A 24313-nucleotide genomic window follows, 5' to 3' on the forward strand; every position below is an offset into this window, starting at 1 on the left:
ATGGCCACCCCCCACCCCGCGCACCTTCACTTGACCCGGAAGTGCGGACAGGCGGCTGACTTCCGTCCTCTGGTGAGGACGCCGAGGTTTGGCTGTTTTTTGGTAAGAAACAAACCGAGCAGTCAGTCTGAGGACTGGTTGAAAAATATACTTTCCTCTGAAATCTGCAGAGAATTATGGCTACAGATGTTGTGTACTTTAATCTAAAGGGTGACTTTAAAGTGAAAAAGTTGCCGGGCCCCTGTGACCCATGATATGGCAGCAAGCAGTTGTCACATCTACCATGCACTTGTCACTGTCAGCCATCATTTTGTTGTCTTAGAAATTTGTAGAGAAAGCTAAAATGGTGAATCAATTAATTGGCAGAATAGTGGTTAGCGCTGTCTCCCCACAACACAAATGTCACAGGTTCAGTTTGCATGTTTGGGTGAATTGTTGACTCTAAATTGCATGTAGGGCTGAGTGTGAGTGGTTCTTTGTCTCTGTGTGTTGGCCCTGCGGTGGAGCGGTGACTAGTTCAGGGTGACCCCGTCTTCGCCCATCGTCAGCTGGGATCGGCTCCATCATCCCCGCCATGACCCGGAAACGGATAAGCGGTAGATGACGGAATAATTGGCCAAAATAATTATTGTAGTTGTTTAAACAAATACAAACAGCCAACCCACCCAAAACATTGCGTACTAACGTCCCATACTGAGAATATTTCAGTTATATCTGTATTTTATATGATTTGCTCAAAAAAAGTAATCTGAATGCTTACTTCTGCTTCAACAAGTCAATGAGTGCACTTGTCACTATTATTTGACATTTCATAGTAATTACTATCAGAAAAATAGGGGTTCTGCATATTGATAGTGATAGCTATCATTGGCTGCAGGCCTATAATGGTGGCCTATAACAATATATAATGACCAAACCAATTTCTTTTGCAATTTGTTAAGTGTTAATGTTAAATGGTAGTTGACTAGGCCTGCATTTTCCAGGTACCTTGTTAAAAAAAAAAAAAAAAAAAAAACTATTGATATGATAAAAACTGCTCAGTTTTAAGCATGATCCTCTTTTTAATACATGTTGTATTAAAAAGTGGTGTGGTAGTAAGTTGGTCTCTCCTGTTGTCCGACTAAGTATTGCAATATTGTAGGAACCATTTAGTTTACCTGATGCTTTGAATATGACACATATTTTATGGATCTTTGGTCATTTACTTTCAATAATCTATGTATAGGGGGTAGCTTGAGCTAATTGTAGTTATTGAAATATGATGCTGTTGAGAAAAATACTCAACATTCATTTTTTTTTAATAACCAATTCAATAATGTACAAGGATAATTTTGGCTATTATGGTTCCATCTGAAAGGGAAAATGGCTGTCTAATATAGTGATACAAAAGAGGGAAATGACTCTCTTGTAACTACTCTTGTAAGGTTGATGCTGTGGGTAGTTTATTGTTTATTGTTGTTTAGGGTCCTCATTAGCAACAGCATAGCTGCAGCTAGTTCTGTGTGTGTGTGTGTGTGTTTGTTTTCAGGTGCTCTGAGGTGTTTGATTACGTATTACAGAGGGATGGGCTGGAGTTCTATCTTGTAATTTACAGGACTTAAAGGATCTGCTGCTAATATGCACACCTCTTCCGAAATGCACTGGAAGATACGGCTTAACTGGTCATGGGTGGTTTGGCAGCAAGAGGGTGACCTTAACAATTAAGGGCAGGTGGTTACAATGTTCTGACTGATCAGCATAAAAGACTAACTGCATGAATTGAACTTGCATTTACATAATATATCCATTAGAGGTCAGCTTTTTGTAATCTGTGGAGAACTATATATACCTGGAAGATGTATTCTTTGTTCAAAGTCAAAGAGCAGACACAACAGAGCTGAGAGGAGAATTTTTACAAATGCAATAGTACTGTCTTAACATAAAATTATTTTAGTAAAAAGATTTTTTTATTAGTTTAATAATTATGTATCTGTGTAGTCTGTAGGTAATACAGTAATTGAGATAGAGGTATTTTTTAGCTTGCCTTAAAACCCATGTTTTAATTTTTCAAACATGTAAATTTGGCAGAAATTCCAAGATGTAATTCAAGAGATTTATTTATTAGTGAAAAATTACATTGTGCTTGTTTCTCAACAATCATGATCATCAAAATATAGGCCTGTTTTGCTCTGAATATACCCTTAGTGCAGTAGTTCTATATAAATATAGGTTTACCCTCCCTTGTACTTAGAAAGTGTTATTTCACCTAACCTACTCTAGATGACAGTATTTGCTTGCGCTTGCTTGAGTTTTTGTTGGCTACTTCTGGATATGTTGAAATACATGATAAATACATTTCATTTAATCAAAAATAATACATTTGAACCTTTGAAAATTTGAACCTTCTGTGACCAGTTATAAAGGCCAAATGCCATACAGAGAACCAGGGTGTCAATAACTTGTAATGTGATTTCAGTATCATAATAAACAGCAATAGACTGCAAAATGAGAGCACAGAAGTTTCAAAAGAAATGATCATATCTTGTACAAAAATATGTTAAGGAGGAGAAAAGATTTTGAACAACTGGGTCAAAGATTATTTATGTTGACAGTGAAGCCAGAGACTTTTATTTGACCAAACTTCCCTCCATGATCCATAATTTCCCTTCTTCTATGAGACAGGAACAGAAGAGTCATGTTTAGTGTTTGTTGTTAATCTCTCCCTGTGCAGAACTCCAGAGTGAGGATCCTCAGAGTGCTCAAAGCTGGGGATTCGGACTTTGTGGCTGCAGCCTGTGCGAAGACAGATAGGCCTGCCTGTTTTATATGTAAAGCTGCCAGCCAGAAAGCATAGGCCCGCAGGGTACTCTGCACAACTCTTCTGTCGCAGCCAAACTGTGGCGCCGTCTGACTGTTTAAGCTGCTATGCATTCTGAGTGCACAAGAGATGGGAAGGACACTAAGGATGGTAGGTGGGTTAAGTTGGACCTTTTGAATCCATGTTGTCACACTTTTTACAAAGCTGTCTGGGGCCTGCACGGCAGCATGCTCTTTATAACAGCATCCCCCTTTTTTTTTTTTTTTTTTTTTCTTTTTTGAGTTCTTACGTTATTCATGTTATATTCCTTCTTTGGTGTGTCCACCATTGCAAATAAGAAGAGAAAATACTGCTCAGCCTTTGGTGGCTGGGATTATTCTGCACTGTCAATCATTTATTTGGCCCAATGGGGCACTTTGACGTGTCTTAGTCGACAATTAATTGAACATCGCAGCTGAACCAATCACAGACTCTGAGCTCTTAAGCCTCTATCAGCACAGCCACAGTCAGTGGTCTTATTTTAGCCTCTTGGGCATGTTATCATTGCAAATGAGTTAGCCGTCACCAAAACAGCCTACATTACAGGGCTTAAACAAAATAAAGTTAAAAGAAAAAAAATGGGGGGACAGATAGGCATTGATGAAATAATAATGTAAATTGGATTGGACTGGTTTTCCAAATCAAGCAAAAACAAATATTAAAATTTGCCATGATTGATAGTATACAATATTTAGTCACTTTATTTGCAGCAGTTTGGCATGATGTTGCCAAACCAGTAAAGAGAAGCAGCCTGCAGGAAAAGGTTGGCTCTCTGGCCCTGCTCTCTCACCATAATTTCCTGTAATATGAGCCATGGCTCTGGTTAACTAGGCAAACAGTTTGCCTTTGAGGAATGATGAGAAAATATACATTTTAATAAGGTGCACTGTGGCAGGGGCACAAAGACACAACAGAAAGATACAAAAAATAAAAATAAAAATGAGGTTGCACATCTGAAATTAGCTGATGATGGAGGAAGGGTGACACAATAATGAAGGTAAGGTCTTGTAACAGCTAGGTGTTTTTTCTTTAATTGAAATGGCTGAGGAACGTAAAATGGAATATATGCTCTGGGCAAATCAATTGTGAATGTAGAGCACTTTAAAGGCATTTTTAATCTGCTACAAAAAAAAAAAAAAAAAAAAACAACATGCAAATATCACAGACGTATTTTCTGGCTTTCTGTTATTTCCCCGCATAATGAAGCCACCTCTCGCATTAAGGCTTTTCTTTTCAAGCAGACATACAGCTGCTTGAGTTATTTTGCATAGTTTGCTTGAAGATGGAAAAGAAAATTCACAAATAACTCCCTAATATAAAAGTCTGACACTCAGTGCTGATGCTCAATTTATGCCTTGGTTTAGGTTTCTTATATTTGACTTAATTATGATATGGACATTCCTCAACCTCGACGTCAACCCTCTCCATCTTCGTCTCATTTCTCATTCATCTCTGGTTTCTGTACTCTCCTTTTCTCAGTCCGCTATTTTTAGGGAGAGCGCCTTTAATTATGCATGCTGTCATAGTGCTTTTAGTATTACCGTCGTTTATGAAGATGGGTGGGTTTTTCTCTCACCCACAGTGCAATCCCGGCTTTCTGTTTGTTTACTTGGCTTGCTCTATGTCTGAGCACAACCCCAGTTTGACGACAAAGTATGAGATATGAGAGGCGTTCGCCCTCAGGTGACCAGAATTGCAGACATGACGATGTGGAAAAAGGGAGAAGGAGTAATGGATATATTATTGTGCCTGCATACCTGCAGAAACGCACATTTTCAGACGTTGACATCCCTGTGATCCCTCTTCTCATACCCAACATGGGGATCTCTTAGATATTGGGAGTTTATTTTTTATAGTTAATCATCAAAAATAATCATAAAAAATTCTTGAATTAACCTTTTTTTCTTTAAATGACAAGGAAAAGAGAAAAGCAAATAAACTTTAAATAGTATGCACAAAAAAAAAAGTGTTTAGTGGTATGCAGTTCTGTGAGGTAGCTGCAAAGTCAGCCTGACTCTTGCGTTTCCAACCAAAGTATGGGGAGCTGTGCTGACTTGTCACCAGGGTAACACTTTCTGATTTCTAGCAGGACAAACTCTTAACACCAGATTATATGGCCCAACAAGTCTTCCTGTTGTAGTATTGTGTTCCACTTGCTTTCAATTTATTGGCCTGTCTTTCTTTATTCCCTTCTTCATTTTCTTGTTTATACCCAAGTCTTTGAAAAGCAGATGGCTTCCTCATGTCTCTCCCAGTCACTCTGTTTTTCTTTCACCTGTCTTCCCCAACCCATTGTTGCTTGTTTTGATTTTGTTTCCCTGAAATATTTGTCTTCCAAATCTATCCTTTTTCTTGGTTTCGTCCATCTTCTCTCTGACCATCTCTGCCCCTCCTCACTCAGGTGCTACATTGTTTTGATATATGACCTAATTACTTGGCTAATTGAGGTTCTTGTCGCTTCTACACGGTTTGGTTGTGGGGAATATCTTGTGTACTTTACAATATCCAAACGAAGGTCATGGTCTATGTCAGTGTTGGCTAAATGTATTGTTTTTGTTGTCAGATGGGGTCACAGGCAAAAGTACAGTGAGAAGCAAATCTGTTTTGAGTTCCTGAGGCTTGACAAAAATATCCATGGCAATAAGTCTTGCGAACAAGCAGTGCGTTAACGATACTGCAGTTCCTTTGGCCATTATGGGACTTGCAGTCTTCCATCAGCTCATTTCTCTTTCATAAATGGCTCAATGTTCTAATTCTTATCTCATAGCAAAGGAAATGACTGGTGTATAATTGCTTTTAAACACAATTATGTTCACTAATATGCAATAATTTCTCTAGATTTTTCACATAACAAATTAGTCTTTGCTGTCCTGAAGCATCCTCCTCTTTTCATTGGATATCGTCTCCTTTTCTCTTCCCATTCTTCTCTTTTGCTGAACAAGCTCTTTCTCTCTTTCATTATATCTGCTTGTCAGAAGATGGGAGATTGTAATCACACAAAAGAGTGCAAGCACACACAAACGATTCAGAAAATTGCATGGTCCTGTTAAAGGTAGTGACATTTAATATGCTCTTTTTGGAATAACCCTAACTCTCCTGGAGGTGAAAATATAACTTTTCAGGTTAGCAAATCAGATTTTACCTTTTTAAAAAGGCTAAATACATTTAAATGTCCCTTGAAGAACATTTGAACTACCTTGTTGCATTTTAACAAAATTCGGATGTTTTAGCCTGTAATAGAGCAACTGCTCATTTTGCACAGCTTGAAGAAACTACCAGGACTTTGATCATTCATGAACTACTTTTTCATCTTGAAGACCAAACTATAGATGTTATTTGTATAACGCCTACTTTATTCTACCTTATGTTGTTATATATGTGTCGATTTTAGGTTTTGATGTTAAAAATATCAAACAATTTCCCACATTGGACTGAATGTGCCCATAGGGAGCATCTTTCCTTTTCATGAATTGTTAAAATAGCGTCTAAACATTCACAGCAATTTTCTGAAGAAGGCTGGAAAATTAAGCTACCTTTCACAAGCACTGAAGTAATCTGTTTCAAATTCAGGCAATCTTGGAGCATAAGTTTTTAATCATCTATTCAACCCAGTGTACTAGATGTTGACAACTGCTGTTGAAGAAGATTCCTCCCCAAAGCCTTCATTTGCCTTACATCTGTTTCAACCTCCCGTTTCAAACTGCTTCCTTGTTCAAGCACAGCCAGCTCTTACCAATGTTAGAGATTTAATGATTCATTCAAGGACACTTTCCAGGATAGGAGGAAAACCCTGTAATCATTAATTTTTCCTGTCCTTATTTTGCAGGTGCTGTACCAGGTGGAGGCTCACTTCTCTGGAGCAGAAGCTGCCACCGCCCCCTGCTGTTCGTCATGGTGAGCTTGGCGCTTTGTCCTTGTTTTCAGAGCCCATGAATCTTGCATGCAGTGGATATTTTGATGTGTGACTGTGCATATTCCACAGCCAGCCATGCTCTTGTCTCATCATCAAGTACAGTCCTCTGTTTCTCTGCTACTGCTGATGGAGGAAAGTCTTCTGGCATCTCATTATTAATTGAATTAAGCAAGGTATTTCTATAACATGGTCAGTTCTGAGCCTGGTAACAAAGAATTATTTATTGTGCGCTTTGAAATTTACAGCCGCTAATGGGAACTGAGCCCATCACTGTCTATATAGATGAGAACATCAATGATCACTGACATGCGAAATCTGCTGCTTCCGGCCTTCTAGTGTAAATACAAACCAGCTTTGAAAGTGGTGCTTAGGCTCTGCAATAGCTCAAAAAATATAACAGCCAATATAACAGCCTCATCCTATGAAGGCAGCAATACACCAGTTTGTTGACAGTAATCCAAAAAAAAAAAAAAAAACCCATGCATATTTGGAGACCATGATTACAAAACAAAATACATTAAAATTCAATCCAGTGGTTGCAGCAATTGATGCTCTCTGAAGCACCAACATATGTAGTTCAATCAGGGCAACCCTTCTCCACTGATCTTGTATTCTGTAGTTATGTGCAGAATTGACCTTGGTGCTAATGATCTTGTAGTCTTGGGGTCAAACTCAGGACACCAAAAAAGGAGCCATGGCTCTCATGCTGGTCATAGCTCCGTGTAGTTTGTAAAATATTCTCTTTCCACCTTGGCTTGGTAAATATTAACAATGGGAAGTCAAGACACAGTGGCTACTGAGTATATTTGAAATGCACAGCAATCATTCAGAGTCTGTAAATATCTAATTCGACTGAAGATATATGCAGCATGTTGTGTGAATAAGAAAAACCATAGTACTAACTGTCTTTCTATCAGTAGCGTATTGCAAAAGCTAACGTTACTTAAGGTCACTGTTTCATATGTAAAACTGCAGTTTTTAGAGGACCATGGCGAGGTATAGAAAGCCTTTGCTACTGAAAAAAGGAAGTGCACACTTATAGATGTCAAAATGTCCTTTTTCCTCTCATGTAATGCTCGGTACAGCCTGGTTACCACCGGCCTAGGTACACTCTGCCTTCCAAAATCATGTGAGATTACAGCGTTCAGGACTGGAAATGGAGGGTTAGAGAGGATCGTGGGCATGTGAAGATGGAAAAGAAGATTGTGTCATTAGACTTTGATGTTTTTTTCCCCCTCTGATGTCACCCATGACTTATTCTCCCCCACTACAATGTAGTGTTTGTGTGTATGCGTGTGCATGTGAGAGAGAGGTCAGGACTTGTACTTTTTTTTTCACTATTATCTGTGAAAATATTAATACCCCTGGTTAGAAATGCACTATTTTGTGTATTCTGTTAATTTCAGGTCTTGCTTGCCACATTAACAACCTTATCTCCATGGAAACAACATGTTCTGCGTTGGCTTAAAGGTTGATGGTACTGTGTTTAAAAAATGAGCAAAAACAACAACAAAAAAAAAACCAAAACAAGTAACAACAGCAACAATCCCTTGCTAATCCAGATTTTAGCCTCCTACCTCACTGCCCCATTCTTTCAGAAAGTCTCCTGGGAAATGCCTTGAACCACTGTATATAAATATATAATGAGGAAGTTTTCTGGAAAACTGGTTCACTATCAGATCACTGTCCAGTGGCGGGTAGGGTCCCACTGGACAGGAAGTGTGACAGAGAAAAGTGAGTCTTTGGAGCCCATTTTTGTTCAATATTATTATTGTTGTCCGACTTGTTTTACCTTGGAGCTGTCTCAGCATCTACTTATTGGCAACAAACTAAATCCAGAAAATTTTGTTGTAAAAGTCAAGTGCAGATGCCTTAACCCTATCATGTTGCATTTGAAATCATCATCCTTCACTTCAACTTACCATAATAAATAAAGAATAAGGACAACCCAGCAAGGCAATATAACTGATATGTCTTCTTTTATTTGCTTTTGCTCTTTGCGCTCCGGAGTTCCCAGAGGAGATTCTGGTTTTGAAGAAAAAAATCGATTTCAGTCCAAATAACATCTGATCATTTTTCAGGAATAAATGAAATTTGTTTTAAATGTGATCTTACCTCAGGTGAGATGATTGAAATTGGCTGCTGACTGCACATCTACCATCCGATGAGCCAAGATTCAATGTGTAGATGTAGAAACAGAAATGATGCTGTCAGAATGATTAGATTTAAACATCTTTACAGTGGGAAATTATGGCAAGTACACAACTGCTCTTCTTATTATAAGACATTTTATGAAGTTGCTTGACAAAATACAAAATACCATGCTGTTCATTCTTGAATGCTGTTGGTGTCATGTGCTCTATTTTTCTGTTACAGTTCTGTGTGTTATGCAAATTCTGCATTTTCTTCCAAACGAGATTTTGATCTAGATCTGCACCAAATTCCACCAAAAGTCAACACCATAAATACTTAAAATAACTTTTATCCCATACCGTCTTTGTTTAGAAATGAAGTTAATGCATATCTTTCATGTTTTAATGAAAAAAAAACAAACCAAAACAAAACTGGATATTCCCTTTGACCCTGTGGCTGATCCAGCTATCAGGCGAGGTGCAAATATTGTTGGGCACTTTTTCGTGTAATCCTGTTAACAAATAAACAAACCAACAAACAGGCACAAAATATACCAATGTGGACTTAAAACCAACAATATTCAAGCCATTTTCATTTCCCATGTCAGGGCAAGTCGGCTACTTCTTACTTTTCCTTGATGAAGTAGATTTTTAAGACTATGATTCTGAAAGTTTAGAAGCCAACTGAATGTGATCTTGACTTGTTTGGTGTGAATACTTGGGAGGGGGCTCTATCAAATATAGTTGTTTTGTTGTTTTGCTGAGCTCACTTCAGCAGTTTTACATCAGTATGCAAAGGTGAGTCCTGAGCTGTGATCAGGGTAGGCCCTTCATCGACAGGACACCCCTCCTGCAGCAGCAGAGATAGGCCGTTCAGTCAGTGTTGATCCCCTCCCAGTGCTTTGCCAGAATCCTTCCAGCTTTGTGTGAAATGCGATCCGTCACATGGGGTCCGTTGCTGGGGGCTCTCATACACTTCCACAGCCCATATGCCCGCACTCTTCCAGTGCCACATCACTGCTGCTAAGTGCATTTAATTGACATGCTTTTATTCAGCACAAGCGACTTATCCTCTGCTCCTTTTCCACCATCAGGCTGAACACCCCCTCTTCCCTCCGTGTGTGTGTGTGTTTTATACAAAGACACTCACTTTCTCTTTTCCCTCTATGTCTTTCGTCAGCACTTTGGCACTAATTCTTGCTCCAGTGAACTGGACATACAGGGCATGACTTGATCTGACATGAAAGCAAAAGGCTGCCTATTGTAGCTCTGTATTAGAGCCCATGAGGGAGAGAGAGAGAGATATGGCGTAATTCCGTAACAATAACAGCATCCTCAATAGCCTATCCTCTGATTCTGAGCGGAAGGAGGAGAGAAAGTTTGTGTGTGTGTGTGTGTGTGTGTGTGTGTGTGTGTGTGTGTGTGTGTGTGTGTGTGTGAGAGAGAGAGAGAGAAGGAGAGGGAGAGAGAGAGAGCGAAAGAAAAGGGGAGAGGAGGCAAGTCTCAGCACTCAGGAGGAGTAGGCGTGCTCTTGCGCGCTGCATCGTTAGATGATCTCCCCGGTCGCCCCCGAACCTCCACTCCGAGCTCTCGGTGGGTGAGGTCGGTCCACCAAAGCGGCTGAGCGGACTTTTACCCAGCCGGAGGAGTCGGGATCGACTTTCCTGCGGGCAACAGCAGCAGCAGCAGCATCAGCAGCAGGTCGGTGTGCTGAGCATCGCGCCGGTCAGCGGGGCCACACCGTGGCACTTTGGAGAACTCCCGCTGCGGAGGATCCGTCCCTCAATCCCGCACCAAGAGACAGATCAACGCACCGCCATGCGCGATCTAGTCTGTATACATATGTGACTTTTCATCTCCTCCATTTTCTTTGTCTTTTTTTTTTTTTTGGTTCTCTGGAGGAGGAAGAGTGTGGTATTCACGGTGGCAGCATAAGCCAAAAACAAACAAACAAACAACCAAAAAAAAAAAAACAACACCTCGCAGTTTGCGCGTCGGGAGGGTATTTTTTTGTGCCCAATATGCAGATGGAGCGGAGCTGCGTTGCTTCCTGTGCGTGGTGTGCGTGTCTGCTTTTACTTTTCTCAAGTCTTAGCAGCAGGGTCACAGAGGTGGGAGGCTCCCACCAAAGCATCCCTCCATCCGTGTAAGTAGACGCTCCTTTGCTCGAAGATGCAGAGCATCAGTCCATTCTGCAACTTCCAAATCCAAATTTGACTGGTGGCACATTGAGAAGAAGAAAAAGTGCATTTTAACTTTTACCTTTCAACTGTAAAATAGAATATAAAACATTCTGTTTCATTTATTTATTTATTTATTTATTATAGCCTGCTTGTTCATGTTTCTGCCTCTGATTTCTTTCTGCTCCGTGCGTGTGTGTGTGTGTGTGTGATTTGCAGGGTGAAGCTGTGGGCTTCTGCGTTTGGTGGGGAGATGAAGTCCATCTCGGCAAAGTACTCTGGCTCCCAGCTGCTGCAGAAGGTGAGCTTCAGGTGTCAAACTTCAAGTGCAGCCTGGAACTGCAAGACTCAATATACTTATTCAGATGGCTGAGCTGGAGCATGGTCTTATGGGCAGTTTTACTCTTTGATTTGAAACATAGTGGGGTAGAGGAGATTTTCTTTAAAAATGTGTAAGTACACGCAGTGTTACACACGTAACTGGAGATCATTTTACTTTTCAGGCTTGAATTATCCACTCATGCAGGTAAATGCTTATCTAAAGAAATACAAATAAATAAATTACTGTGTGAATGTGAAAGACCAGCCTAAGAGAGAGAATGACAGTTGAGTAATTTTTTTTGAGCTGAGAGAAATGTCACTTTTAATTTTTAGGACCTGTGCTTTTTATCCACACGAGAATCAGTAATGCATGTTAACAAGGTAGGTGCAGATTTAAAAGCTTTTTCAGAACATGTGCCTTTTTAAATGAGTGTCCACTTCTGAAGCACTTCTGCACAGACAAATATACTTCAAGCATCTAAACCTGCTTCTCACATATCTAACCACCCCCCCTTACCTCTTTTCCTACCTCTCTGCAGTCTCTTACAGTTGCTTGTCTGTTTGCTTTGTGGCGTTAATGTAAAATTTGAGTGCGATGGAATGCAAATTTTTCTAATGGAGGGTCAGTTGATGAAGCATGACTTAAAACTAGCTAATGGATAGCCATTGGATAGAGGTCGAAGTGGGTGTCCACGCACACAGACACACACACTGACACCCACATGCGCGCGCACACAATTTGGTGCTTGGGGTCAGCTGTTAAGGGGTCTGGCGGATGCAGAGAATCACTGGTGTGCGGGTGGGCACAGCCTGTCCCTGTCACTTACTCATGTCCCCTATACATACGTGATAACATACAGAATCCGCAGGCAGACACACTGGGCATGCACATAACCAAACACTGCCTACTCTCACGCACAATCCCACAGACACATATGGCCCTCTACAGCATGGGATTTCATCAGCTCCTGATAAGGGTAGTGGCAGTGTTATCTCTTTTCCAGGATAGAAACTGTACCCCCTTCTCATCTTTTTTTTGCCTCCAAAAAGAAGATAACCCTCCCACAGAGTGACGACCTCTTTATGAAATGCAAATTAAGGCCGCAGGGTTAATTGAGCAAAGAAAAAAGGGGGAAAAAAAAAAAAAAGACCTTTTTTCTGTAGCAGAAGTGCATCTTTTTTTTTTTTACACCAAACTAGTATATTGTAATATAGCGGTATAGTGTGATATTTTTTATTTTATTTTTATTTACATTTTTGTACTCATTTGATGGATCATATAGGATCATTTAAAATGAAGGATTTAAAAGTCCACACACCCATTCACGTGCAGGCTTTGGAAACATGTCACGATACCCTGTATATGTCAGGCCTCATTGTGTGCCCAGTACAGTATTGTAGCTCTTGTTTGGTACTGCTTAGGAGGGACCACAATTCCCCCGAGGGCCCATATGCTTTTAAATAGGCAGAAAGAATGTTGGATATATACTGTCATACATAGAGGTACTGAAGAGAAAAGACCAAAGTGTGTGTGTGTTTGTTTCCCTTGGGCAGGGGACAGATGGACTTAGTCTTTCTTCACTTATCTCTCTGACCCTAGCATAACAATACTCCCTTGGAAATAACCATAGCTCTGCAAGACACACACAAAGACAGAGATAATAAAACTGTGTTCTGTACTATCACCTTCAACTAAGTATATTTATTAAATGAGCAAAGAACAATTTTGGACTGGTAGGTGGTAGGTAAATTGTTTAAGCCACCTGATGAAAGTGCACAAATCAAGTCAGTATAGTACACAAATCTAGCTAAGCCACCACAGGTGTCCCAACCAGCGCATGTGAGGATTTGTGTTTTGTTCTGCATGACTGATAGCTATTGTGGCTCATGGTGTTACTTTGTGCTCCAAGTTAAAATGCTACAAATTGAATTTTACTCTTCCTTTGTGTTGCCTATGCATTAATTTGATGCTTGATTTGACTTCTGAATTTAATCATCTTTCATAAGAGACATTCTTAAAAAGTGCAAAAGTGTGATTAATCACAATTAATAACACAAAAGCATGCGATGAATTACTTACATCTTTTTTAATTGAGTGACAGCCCTAATCCAAATACATTACCAGCTCAATTTAATATCTTCATAGATAATTCAAACAGATGTTTTCAGCAATTTTAGTCAAATAGAAAATAGTCAATAAAAATTATCTGTGTCAGCTAAGTTGGAAAATGGCTTAGTTCCCAGATGGACCAAGACTACAGGATTTATGTAAATTTAAATATTTGAAAATAATTACTTACCTAATCTTTGTTTCCACAGACAAATTTAACATGTATTTATTTATTTATTTTTTAAAACTCCAGTTGAACCAGTTTTAGCATCTGTTCTGTCCTGATCTGCCCTCCCCCTCCACGGCACAGCGCGCTTCCTGTAGCCATCGGAAACGGCTCTTGTTTCAAGGTTATACCAGTGTGTGTGTGTGTGTGTGTGTGTGTGTCAGCCCCGTGTGTGTGTGTGTATGCTTGTATGTAAGTGTTCTTGCACGATAGCAAAAGCAAGTGATCAATTACAACAGGACACAATATATAAATGCAATACAAATCTATGCAGTATATATCTATAGATACAATGTGCGCACACTCATGAAAAGGACAGAAAACTTCTGTTTGAGACACATTAAATATCTCCTGCTGACAGAATTAGCTCTGTGTCTTTTACCCTCTTCAGTTCTATTCTGCTGAAATCTTTAATTTCATGTATCATTGAGCAACCTGTCTATATGAGCCAGTCTGGTTGTGATAGCTGTGTCTATGTCTGTGTTGTTGGCTGGACTAGTTTTCACCTCACTGATGTTATGGCTTTCTGGAATCAAAGTAGTGGGACATTATGCTACGCTGAAATAACCGCAAGCCTCTTGGTAATAGAAGATACAAGACAAATGATCTTTCTATGGGATCGCCACCACAGCCCTCTGAAAGTTATCCATGTAGCTCTGCTTTCCCTATTTTTAAAAGCATAAGCCGTATCTAAAGGCAAGGAATAGGCAGCAGGTTTGTATGAGTGTGTTTGTGTGTGTTTGTGTGTGTGTGTGTGTGTGTGTGTGTGTGTGTGTGTGTGTGTGTGTGTGTGTGTGTGTGTGTGTGTGTGTGTGTGTGTGTGTGTGTGTGTGTGTGTGTGTGTGTGTGTGTGTGGAGTTTGCATTACTACTTAAAGCATGCTCAATCACACACACGCACACACGATGTCTCCCCTACACTGAGGCGTGCTTATTCTGAACAAAAAGAGCAGAGGATGATAGGAAAGTTTAATGACGTGTGACAAGAGTACGCTTGAATCGATTTGCTTGGGCGAGGAGGAGTGTGAGCGTCTGTGTGTGAGTGGATGTATGGTTTTAGAGTGTTGCCATACCATTTTCCTTTACTGATGTGGAGCTTAGTGCTTCAAGCCACTGACAATGTTCCTAAAGAATGAGTGAAATAGGACAGAGTGGAGTGGTTTTGCAATAAGAAACCCAGCATTAAAAAATATATATTAGAATTGAAGTCAGCCAGTGAAGTGAAAAGGTAAAAGTCTTACAGAAAGACCTGCTGGGTTCATGGAGTGCAGAGGGAAAGCGTGGGGGGCCTGCATATCCTCTGATGTGGCTGGCCACCAGCTTTGATATGAAATATTTGTTATGAGCGATTGTAGGAAATATGTAAGATTACCACTGAAATATAGTTATATACTACTGTACCCGTACCAGTTACCATCACGTCCCACTCGGTAGTACATCCTGCATGTAAGACATGTTTCTCTGTTTTTTTAATCAGTTTTTGCTCCTTTTTTAAACATGATATATGTCTGAGGGTCATACATTAGTTGGTATTATCACTGACAGATATAAAATAATTTTTGAAACCATGTTACATATGATGCAGTTTGTGCTTGATATCAGTCTGTTTGGCATTATCTATTGAGATTTCAAGTCATTTCATAAACAAGGGATCGCTGACGAGTTAAGTGCTTTACGCACAAAATCATTTTGATCACTGAAGACCTTTCTGTAAGACCTGTTTCACAAAAACATAATTCAGTATTTCTGCAGAAGGCCGTTTCATGTTTGTTGGAGGAAAAAACCCCATCTATTTATGTTCTGAATATGTATTTTAGTCACACTAACCAGATTTAAGAGCATGACTAATTGTCTAATTCTGAAGTGAAAATGATTATGCATTTCAGTTTTTCATGTTCATTTAAAATTAATTACATATTTGGATGAACAGTGGAAGAATGACTCTTGCTGTGTGAAGAACTGCAGTGTAATAAAAAAAAATCCACTCAGTACTCGCATTAAACAGCACTGAAATTTTAATTTGATAAACATTTTTTTTTTTAAATCCAAAAATAACACACATTTACAAGCATTTGTTAACAAACAATTATTCGCAGAAGTGGCTTTGTCAAACTCAGTCAGAATTATTTGTGTTATGTTGTGCACATACATGTAATCATCTGTGTCCAGTGATTTCACGACCAAATGTTTCTAATGGTCAGTTGAGGTTGTGTTCACAGTCATGTTTTGAGGAAGCTGTAAACTTTATAGACTTCAGAAATGCCAACAAATTACACACAATGGTTTCGGGCATCAACCTCAATATATTTTTTTTAGTTCTTATTAAGTAATAAATAAAAACCAGAATATTAAATCCTTTCATATTTATCAACTAGAATCACATTCTGGGAGAAAGCTTTGAGAACACACAGCGTTAAGATATAAAAATTTTAGGAAACTTTAAAGATGTTTCTGTAGCTAAGCAAAGCTGTCACCATGAGACTTTCATGCAAGAAGTATTTAGGCCAGTATTTCAAAAAGCAAAGCTACGCTGCTGTTGTCTCTAAGTTGCTATGTTTTTACAGCACAAATGATAGCTTACCACTGACTGTCGAAAGTGTATTAGAACCCGGAAAAATAAATGTGTGTGTTATTACGAAACCTAACTCAGATATTTTACTGCAAAAAAAAAAAAAAAAAATTCAAATTGTGTGATCATGACTTGCTCTTGATACTAATGCGAGGAGCTCATTTATTTTCTTGCTCTCTATTTGTCTGTCTGGTTCCATGGATGACTTTGTATATGTTTGCGTGCATGAAGGGGGGAGGGGGAAGTGCGTGTGATGGTGCCAATCTGCTGCCAGGGGTAGGTGATGGCTGAGGCGTTTCAGTGTAACACTGTGTCAGTGAGGGGGAGACGGCTGCAGATTAGATTTAGCTTTGGGAAAATTGAATAGCTGTCAGGTTTGGTTCAGCATGGCTGGCGATGAGGTGAGGGAAAGTGTGGGGGGAGGGGGAGGGGGGGGGGTGTTGTCGGGGTGTGTACTGGTGATGATACCTCGTTCCCTAACCTCTGCTAACCCTCCCATTTCTCCTTCTGCTTCTCTCTCCCTCCCTGACTTGTTCTCCTTGACCACTGCATGATCCAGCCAGATTCAGTTCCTCCGCTTTTCATCGAGAGCAAGGGGAAAAGAAAAAAAAGCATGTGTGTGTAAAACAGAGAGGGTAAGACTGACGGAGGAATGCCGTGCCACACAGAATTAATTACAGCGTTAGGAGGCGAGAGTGCACCTTGTGCTGCTATCCTTTCATGTCCTAGCAGGCCAGCTTTAGCCAACACAGCCACTCACTCATACTGTAATTAGCGCTTTGTTGGTGAGGAAAGCATGAGAAAAGCCAGTGTGTGAATCAAACGCACTCCCTTTACGAAAGAGAGCTGTGGAGCAGAGAGTGGGGCCCTTTGCTACCAGATTAAAGAACTAGAGTTCTTTAAGAGCACAACTGCTGACGCTGTGTTTGTGGGCTTAGGAAATCAAGTGTCTTTTGATGACTTGTTAGCACTTTCAGCTGTGCAGTTTACGTCTTTATTCCCAATTTCTCTGCCTGAATTCATTTCCCAGTACCCAAAGTGTTTGATTTAGTAGTTAATTTGTGCTTGTAGAGAAACAGATTTTTCTTCCCTGTTCCTCAAGTTAAATGGACAAACACACGCACACACACATATACATACATAGACACACACACACACACACACACACACACACACACACACTGTTTGCATACAGTGTAATACCTTCTGCTCTGTGCTGCAAGGATGATGAATGTGAACACTGAAGATAAATATCCGCTGTCATTCGTCATTGGCTGTGCAGGTTTGGCTCTGCCTCTGTTGGCCTGCAGATAAAGAGCATCTCACTGTGCAGACATTAATGGACACACGTGTATACAAGCATACAAGCACACACACGCACACAAACCGACAAGCACATACAAACACACCTTTACAGATTTCATAATTATGACAGATTGGTCACCTGGTCTGCTCCAGACTTGATTGCATGCAGAAAGTAAACATTAGCCAACTCTGCAAAGGGGCGGAGCTGGTGCTATTAAGCACATTAACATGTTTGGCATTGTGTGAAGGACTGTCCGTGACTTACTGCTGTCCACATCAATCATGCTGCCAGTTTCTAGTGTCCACCCTGTCTGCTGTAGGTAAAGATGGCTCTTATAAAGTAACACACTGAATATGGAAAAGACATTCAGCCCAGTTACGACTGCTCCCTCATTCAGTCACAAAATCAGTTACTTTATCTCTTTAATTCCTACAACTATTCCGTCAACTCTTTCCACGTGAAGGGTTTGCATCTTTTTTACTCCCCCAATCTTATTTTTCTCCTTCTCCCCATGCCTTTCACACGCTCTCCTTGTCTCTACTTCTCTCCCTCCACCCCGCTACTTTAATAATGGATAGGATGCAGCTATGGCACTAAAGAATACATGGGAGGGGATCTTGGGACACACCAAAGTTCAGAGTAAGTCTTGGTGCCCACACTCTTTGGAGAAAAAAAAAAAAAAAAAAAAAAAAAGTTCTGCTGGCCCAGCACAATGTCCTGCACTCACTGCACTCTCAATATATGTCCCAAGTCACTCCCTCTGCCTCTACATCAACTCTGCCGACATGCACACTTGCACAAACACATACTTAGTTTTACTGTGCTATTCCCCATTTGCACAACACTTGCAACAGACTGAGAGAGTGCTGCCAAATCCCGCTCAGTGGGACAACACTGGCTCCTCCTCCTGATGACCTTCACCTGCACTTGCTATCTTCTCACACAAGCGCACACTTGCTACTGCAGTTTACAGTGGAGAAATACCATCACACGCTCAGTCTTATACAATATGCTGGTACACGCATAAACTTCAGTTACAATTCACGTTACGAAAACTCTTTGCATTCTTTTCTACTCTGTTGAGTCTGTTACCTTCCATGTCATGCATTTATTGATGAGCGACCTGAGCTGGCTGATGTGCAGCTATGGAAATGCTGAGCACTGAGGAAATGACAACCGATCAGTTAGATGCAGAGAATCAGTATGGATCAATGTTGAGCTGTATTGATTGCATGGTGCTATTGACATATACATTAACAAAGACAGATGTTCCATGAAAGTTAGTAAAATAGAGAGGAGACACAGCCTGTTGTTAGCTGAAGTTAAAAAGTTTTAATCTGCAATAATGTAACTGTACCTCAGATCAATGGTCATAAAGTGGGATTATTTAACAGTCACCTTCAAATGCTGCTGTGCGGACGTATGTAATAGTTGGTTTTTCCAAAAACAACAACAAAAAAAAAGTTGTAAGGCAGCAGCTCCCAAAGGCTGCTTCTAGATTTTTAAAACTGCTGCCAAATTAGACTGAGGATGTGATTACTCGTTCAAAGAAACGTCCAGTTATTTCTATCTAATCTCAATATCTAGACGTTTGACTCAATATAGCGTCACTTAATCAATCCAAAGAATTAACTTTCAGTTGCCTTTTAATCAAGTTGATTAACCAAGACTTTAAAGACTTACAGACTTTAAACTGTAATTTAACGTTTTTCTGCTAAACAGGAGAAAGAGGAAAAAGAAAACTACTCAAAGTCAGAGTCTTTCTGATTGTTTGGGTTATTTGACACAGAGGTGTTGTTAGGTACTTATTTATAGTCAGTGTGTTACTGCAGTAGATATGGATTAGCATGTTGCCAGTTAAGAGAAGCACTAAGAGCACGGGCACAGTAGCTGAGCAATGTGCTGCTGTGGATGGAGCCGACCGGCAAAATGTGTTTTTAGCCATCTGTAAAATTGCCCACAAAAAAAAAAAAAAAAATCAGTTAAAATTCATGCTTTATTTTGAATATTTTACAACTGTATCTCACTATCGAGCAACTCCTTCCTTTAAAGCTATGTTTGAGATACAGCTTCTTGCGCTGAGCCATGTTTGACTCAAACAGCTGATCTGCGGAGTAACACAGCACATGCCATAGTTTAAGATGGCTTCGTCCATGCCAGCCCATCACTCAACGTCTGTGCTGGTGCCCCCAGCTACTTCTGTAGACTGGGAGCACGCTGATCTGTGACATTAATGTTGTCTTCACAACACAAGCAGGCAGTCTCAGATATATGGCACTTTTAATGAAGTATAAATTCAGCTTGCGAATCGAATGCGAATCAGAAATGCTTCTATTCAGTCAGTCTTGTGTGCAAACTCAGGAAAATAGTGAACGTTATGGCAGCAATGTGTTAAATAATGAGATTATGCAGACAGAAGACCATAAATACACACAGTTATCAGCAAGGATCTCAAATGCTGACTGGATGATCCTTTACACCAATGATCTGCACAGCCCTGATTCTCAGTCTAGTAAGCTCCTGTGAGATGATTCAAAGCTTAACATTCATGGAGTCAACACAAGACCATAATCAGTGTCATCAGATACAATGCAATATGGTCCCTCTCGACTTTATAACCTACTTGGTATCTCTAAATGACTATATTTATATTGTGAATGCTTCTTAGATGCGTGTTTTTTTTTTTTTTTTTTTTTTTTTTTTTTGCTATTGCTTTCTGAAAAATAAACCATCTTTAGTTTATATTGCACATTGTGTTTCATGTTGTTCATTATTGTAACATATTAACCTTTTTATTGTCTCCTGATTAATGTCTTCCTTTGCACTTCAGGCAGTAGCTTTATTTCCTCCCATTTCTTTGACAGGCTTTCAAAGCAAACTCAAATGAAACCACGGTTGCAAAAACTTAACTTCCCTCAATAAATCTACACTTGCAAGGATGAATACAGCATTTATATATCCACAACAATGTTTTGCTCTCCTCCACTTTCACGCTGGCTGCAGCTAGAATCAATTTTGAGACTGAAAATGTATGGTGGGGAAGCAGCGGGCCACACTGAACCTGCTGCTAACCATGAAAAATGTTTTCTAGGACTCTGCTGAAACCAGCTGTATGCAGGCAACTACAGATAGACTGTGGACTATTAATCAGTTCCATGTGAACAGATTAGACCTGCTCTTGGTGTTATTATGGTTTTTGGTGAAGTGAATAATGGCCATATTATAGAAGAAGTGAAGTAGAAATAGTTGAGATGTACGTGTTGAGAGAGAAAGCTTTTTTTTATGTATTATGTATTAATTATTTCAGGGTAGATAAGTGCTTATGCTGGCGTCTGCGCACAGGTGGGGGGTACGCCATGATGGAACGGCAAGTGAGGACACTGAAAGATGACGGTCATTAGAAAGAGCAGGGCTTTCGCACCCATTCTGAGGGGCAATGGTGCATACCCAGCAGACACAGGGCACCCTGGGATAAACTCCTGAGCCGCTACCAGCTATACCATAAGCACTGTTTGTGTGTGTGTGTGTGTGTGTTCGTATTTGTGTTAGTACAGCTGTTATTCTACAGTTCCTCTCAACAGCCCTCAGGCAGGCTTTAAACAGTGTATCACTGTGGAAGCGCACACACACTCTTCCAGAGGTGCGGTTGGGTGAATTGTGTTAAGGTGCTAAATTGGTGAAGTGTGTAAGTGATTCTGATCATGCTGATGGGGAAAAAAAAGCACCATGATCTCATAGCTCATAGAAAGGATGTATTTCAACTGGTGATTTTCTTTTTTTGAGGGACTTAAAAAAAACAAAAAAAACAAAAAAAAAATAATGTTGATAGTCAGTTATGTCAGGGATTGCCAATAATTACAGACATTTGGTTTATTCCCCAGAGGCGAATGATCACTGTCATCTCGTCTGCTGACTGAAACATCCCAATGCAGCCATCAAATAGAGGGTTGCCATGAAATACTGTGCAGACATTCCTGGGCCCCAGAGGATAAAACCCAATGACTCCCCGTGACCTTTCCTCTCCCGCCACAATGAGGCTGACATTTGTGCTTTAAAGTAAAATGTCACAAAAACTGTTTGATTGATTGCCATGACGTTTGTTAAAACAGTCACAGCCCCCTCATTGTAATAATGGTTGATTCCCTGACCTTAAATTTAGCTTCATCTGCTTAGGTCTAGTACATACCACAGTCATACAGACTTTTGACCAAGTAATTCGTTTAAAGTTATTGCATTATTACATTTCCATCAGCTTCAGCTGTCGTTTAATTGAGTTTAATTGTAAATTTTAAAAGTTAACACACTTAATCTATCTCCCTGTATGCGGAATAAAAAAAATATACTAACTCTTGCTAACATCTGCTTTTAGGTTTAGTTTTAAGATCACAGTTGGGCAGGTTACTTTAAAAAATAGTATCTAGCTTATTGTTGCTGTGCACTCTCTCCAGGTATTCATGTGTATTAATTTAGACCGTTTCCTCGGCTTCCAACCACCAACACATGTAGAGCCCTATAAAATCGTTTTATTTTTTCTTTGTCTAGTCTGGTCTGATCTGGTCTAGTCTCTAGTCTACGGGGGGGCTCTGGTCCCTGGAGGGATCTGGTCTAGTCTCTTGAGGGGTCTGGTCTCTGGGGTGATCCCATCTGGTTAAGTCTCTAGTTGGCTCTGCGGGGGTCCTATCTCTGGTCTAATCTGGTCTGGTCCAGTCTACTTTTCCTTGCTGGTCTCTGTCTCTCTGGGTCTAGTCCCAGGCCAGGGTTAGGGTTAGTCTTGGGGGGGGGGGTCCAGCCTCTGGAGGGTTCTGGTCTGCTCTGGTCCGCCTTTTCTTGCTGTAGCCCAGTCTGTCACTCATCACCAATATGCCAATTAACCTAGACATCTTCGACTGCCCACATCTGGAATCGAACCGTGACCTGGCAACAGCGCTAATCACTATGTCACCGTGCTGCTCAGATCGCCACATGCATTTACATCAAATCACCAATTAAGTCTGCCTGAAAACTGGTAGATAATAGATAGTAACCTATTTTTCATTTAAATTGTAAAATTGCGGCCTGTTCTGTGTTATTCTGTGTTCATAATGAATTCTGTCCGTGATTTCGTGATTTTATAGGGCCCTACACATGAAGTGCACTTTAGTGTGAAGTTCTTATCTTTTTCTGCCTATTTCAGGCTGTTACTGTTACCAGACTCAGTAACTGTAATAATATTAATAACCCTTAAAAGTAATATATTACTGAATCTTGTTGCTTTTGTGACGCGCTAGCCCCCGACACTGCTGCATGTTACGACGATGCTTCTGTTTGTCTTTGTCTGTCACAACCAAAACAGAAAGAACAGAATCCCTTTCAGTGAGTTTACTCACATGTAACAACATACTAACTATTTTGGCAATTTTGGCATAAAGTAATGTAGGATTTTAATGGTATGAGAACTGATTATAAAAAGTCAAGAGAGTTTAAATAAATGTTAATAGCAGTTTTTGAGTTGTAGTATTAAAGTCAAAGTCTTTCCGGCGGACAGGCCAAATCATTACACACACTAGGCCTACTTAAATGCATGCTGTACAGTAGATACATTTAGATTTAGTTACAGTTATACAGAGATTTAAAAGTAAAGGTTTTGAGTAAACTTAAGACTTTCAGGAGTCTTAAGACTAAGACCTGTTATCTACGATAATGAAAGAGAAACAGCTTCTGTGACCTGTTGACAAATCACTTTGCGAATAATAATAAAAGAAAAAAATAGGCCGAATTCTCTCCTGGGCAGCCTTCAGATTGTGCCATTCAGCTGCTCAAATAAGGGCGTACCAGGGCTCCTCTCCTCCTGCTCATGTCTGCACACCTGATCTCCATGTGAATGGGTGTCAATACCAGGCCGCAGGTTTGGGAAAGTTATGGGAATGATTGGCAACACCTATTCCAAGATTGTAAAGGCGTCGGCAGGCAGTATTTATGTTCAACGGTCCATTTAGATTTTTGGTCAATCTGATGATAATCCATTTAGAACTGTTGTCGATGATGTCAGCACAGTAAAAAATATTAAATCAGTGTCTCACACTAACGATAAAGGATCATCATTTGTCTCTTTTGGTCTGTGTGAAATACCCTGCACAAGGTGGAATTATCTCTGTGATTCAACAAGAGCTTATAAAGTTTACAAATGTGACTGAGGAATCAGAGTGTGACGGTCCCTCGGTCTGTCCCTAGGTTGTAGGCAATAGGTTCTGTGTTTTTGGTTGCTATGGAGGTCATTATCTTTTCATCTCTAACAGGTAGCTACAGCCCCTGCAACACTGGTGGATAAGCAGGTGAAAAAGAATGAAATACAAATGTTTTGTTTCAATCTGCATTTCCTTAGTTTTTGTCCTGGCTTTTGAGGCGGGTGGTGGCATAGGTGAAGACGAGCAATTTTTTTCAACATAAAATAACTGAGACCTGTCTGCCAATGGTCTTTCCACCATCTTGTTTCTTCTCATGCTTCATCTGACGGAAGTTTTCTGAGCGCTAGTAGATTTCAGAACTTTCCCCCCTTCTCATCACATGATTGAGTGGTCCATCAAGGATATGTGTGCATGTGACGTGCTCTCGCAATCCTCCCCAGTCATTCATAGTGCATTGATCCGACTTTGAGGCATCTCCACGCTGTGATCAATACCATCTTCACCCTCTCTGATAGATTGCGTTATTGTTAATGGAGCAATGGTGGTGTGGTCAGTCA

At 40.1% G+C, this 24313-nt stretch overlaps 1 protein-coding gene across 1 annotated transcript in view; it reads left to right on the forward strand.

The window, feature by feature from the left end:
- The window catches only part of LOC115045668 (voltage-dependent calcium channel subunit alpha-2/delta-3-like), a 112209-nt gene continuing 87896 nt past the window's right edge, over positions 1 to 24313 (forward strand). The window contains exons 1-6 of the mRNA XM_029505454.1: positions 1 to 102; positions 2711 to 2774; positions 6663 to 6730; positions 10469 to 10711; positions 10909 to 11027; positions 11281 to 11362. Of these exons, the coding sequence (XP_029361314.1) occupies positions 1 to 102; positions 2711 to 2774; positions 6663 to 6730; positions 10469 to 10711; positions 10909 to 11027; positions 11281 to 11362 (678 nt within the window). The remainder of the gene's footprint in view (positions 103 to 2710; positions 2775 to 6662; positions 6731 to 10468; positions 10712 to 10908; positions 11028 to 11280; positions 11363 to 24313) is intronic.

Source organism: Echeneis naucrates, chromosome 7 (assembly GCF_900963305.1).
Source record: "Echeneis naucrates chromosome 7, fEcheNa1.1, whole genome shotgun sequence".
Lineage (NCBI taxonomy): Eukaryota > Metazoa > Chordata > Actinopteri > Carangiformes > Echeneidae > Echeneis > Echeneis naucrates.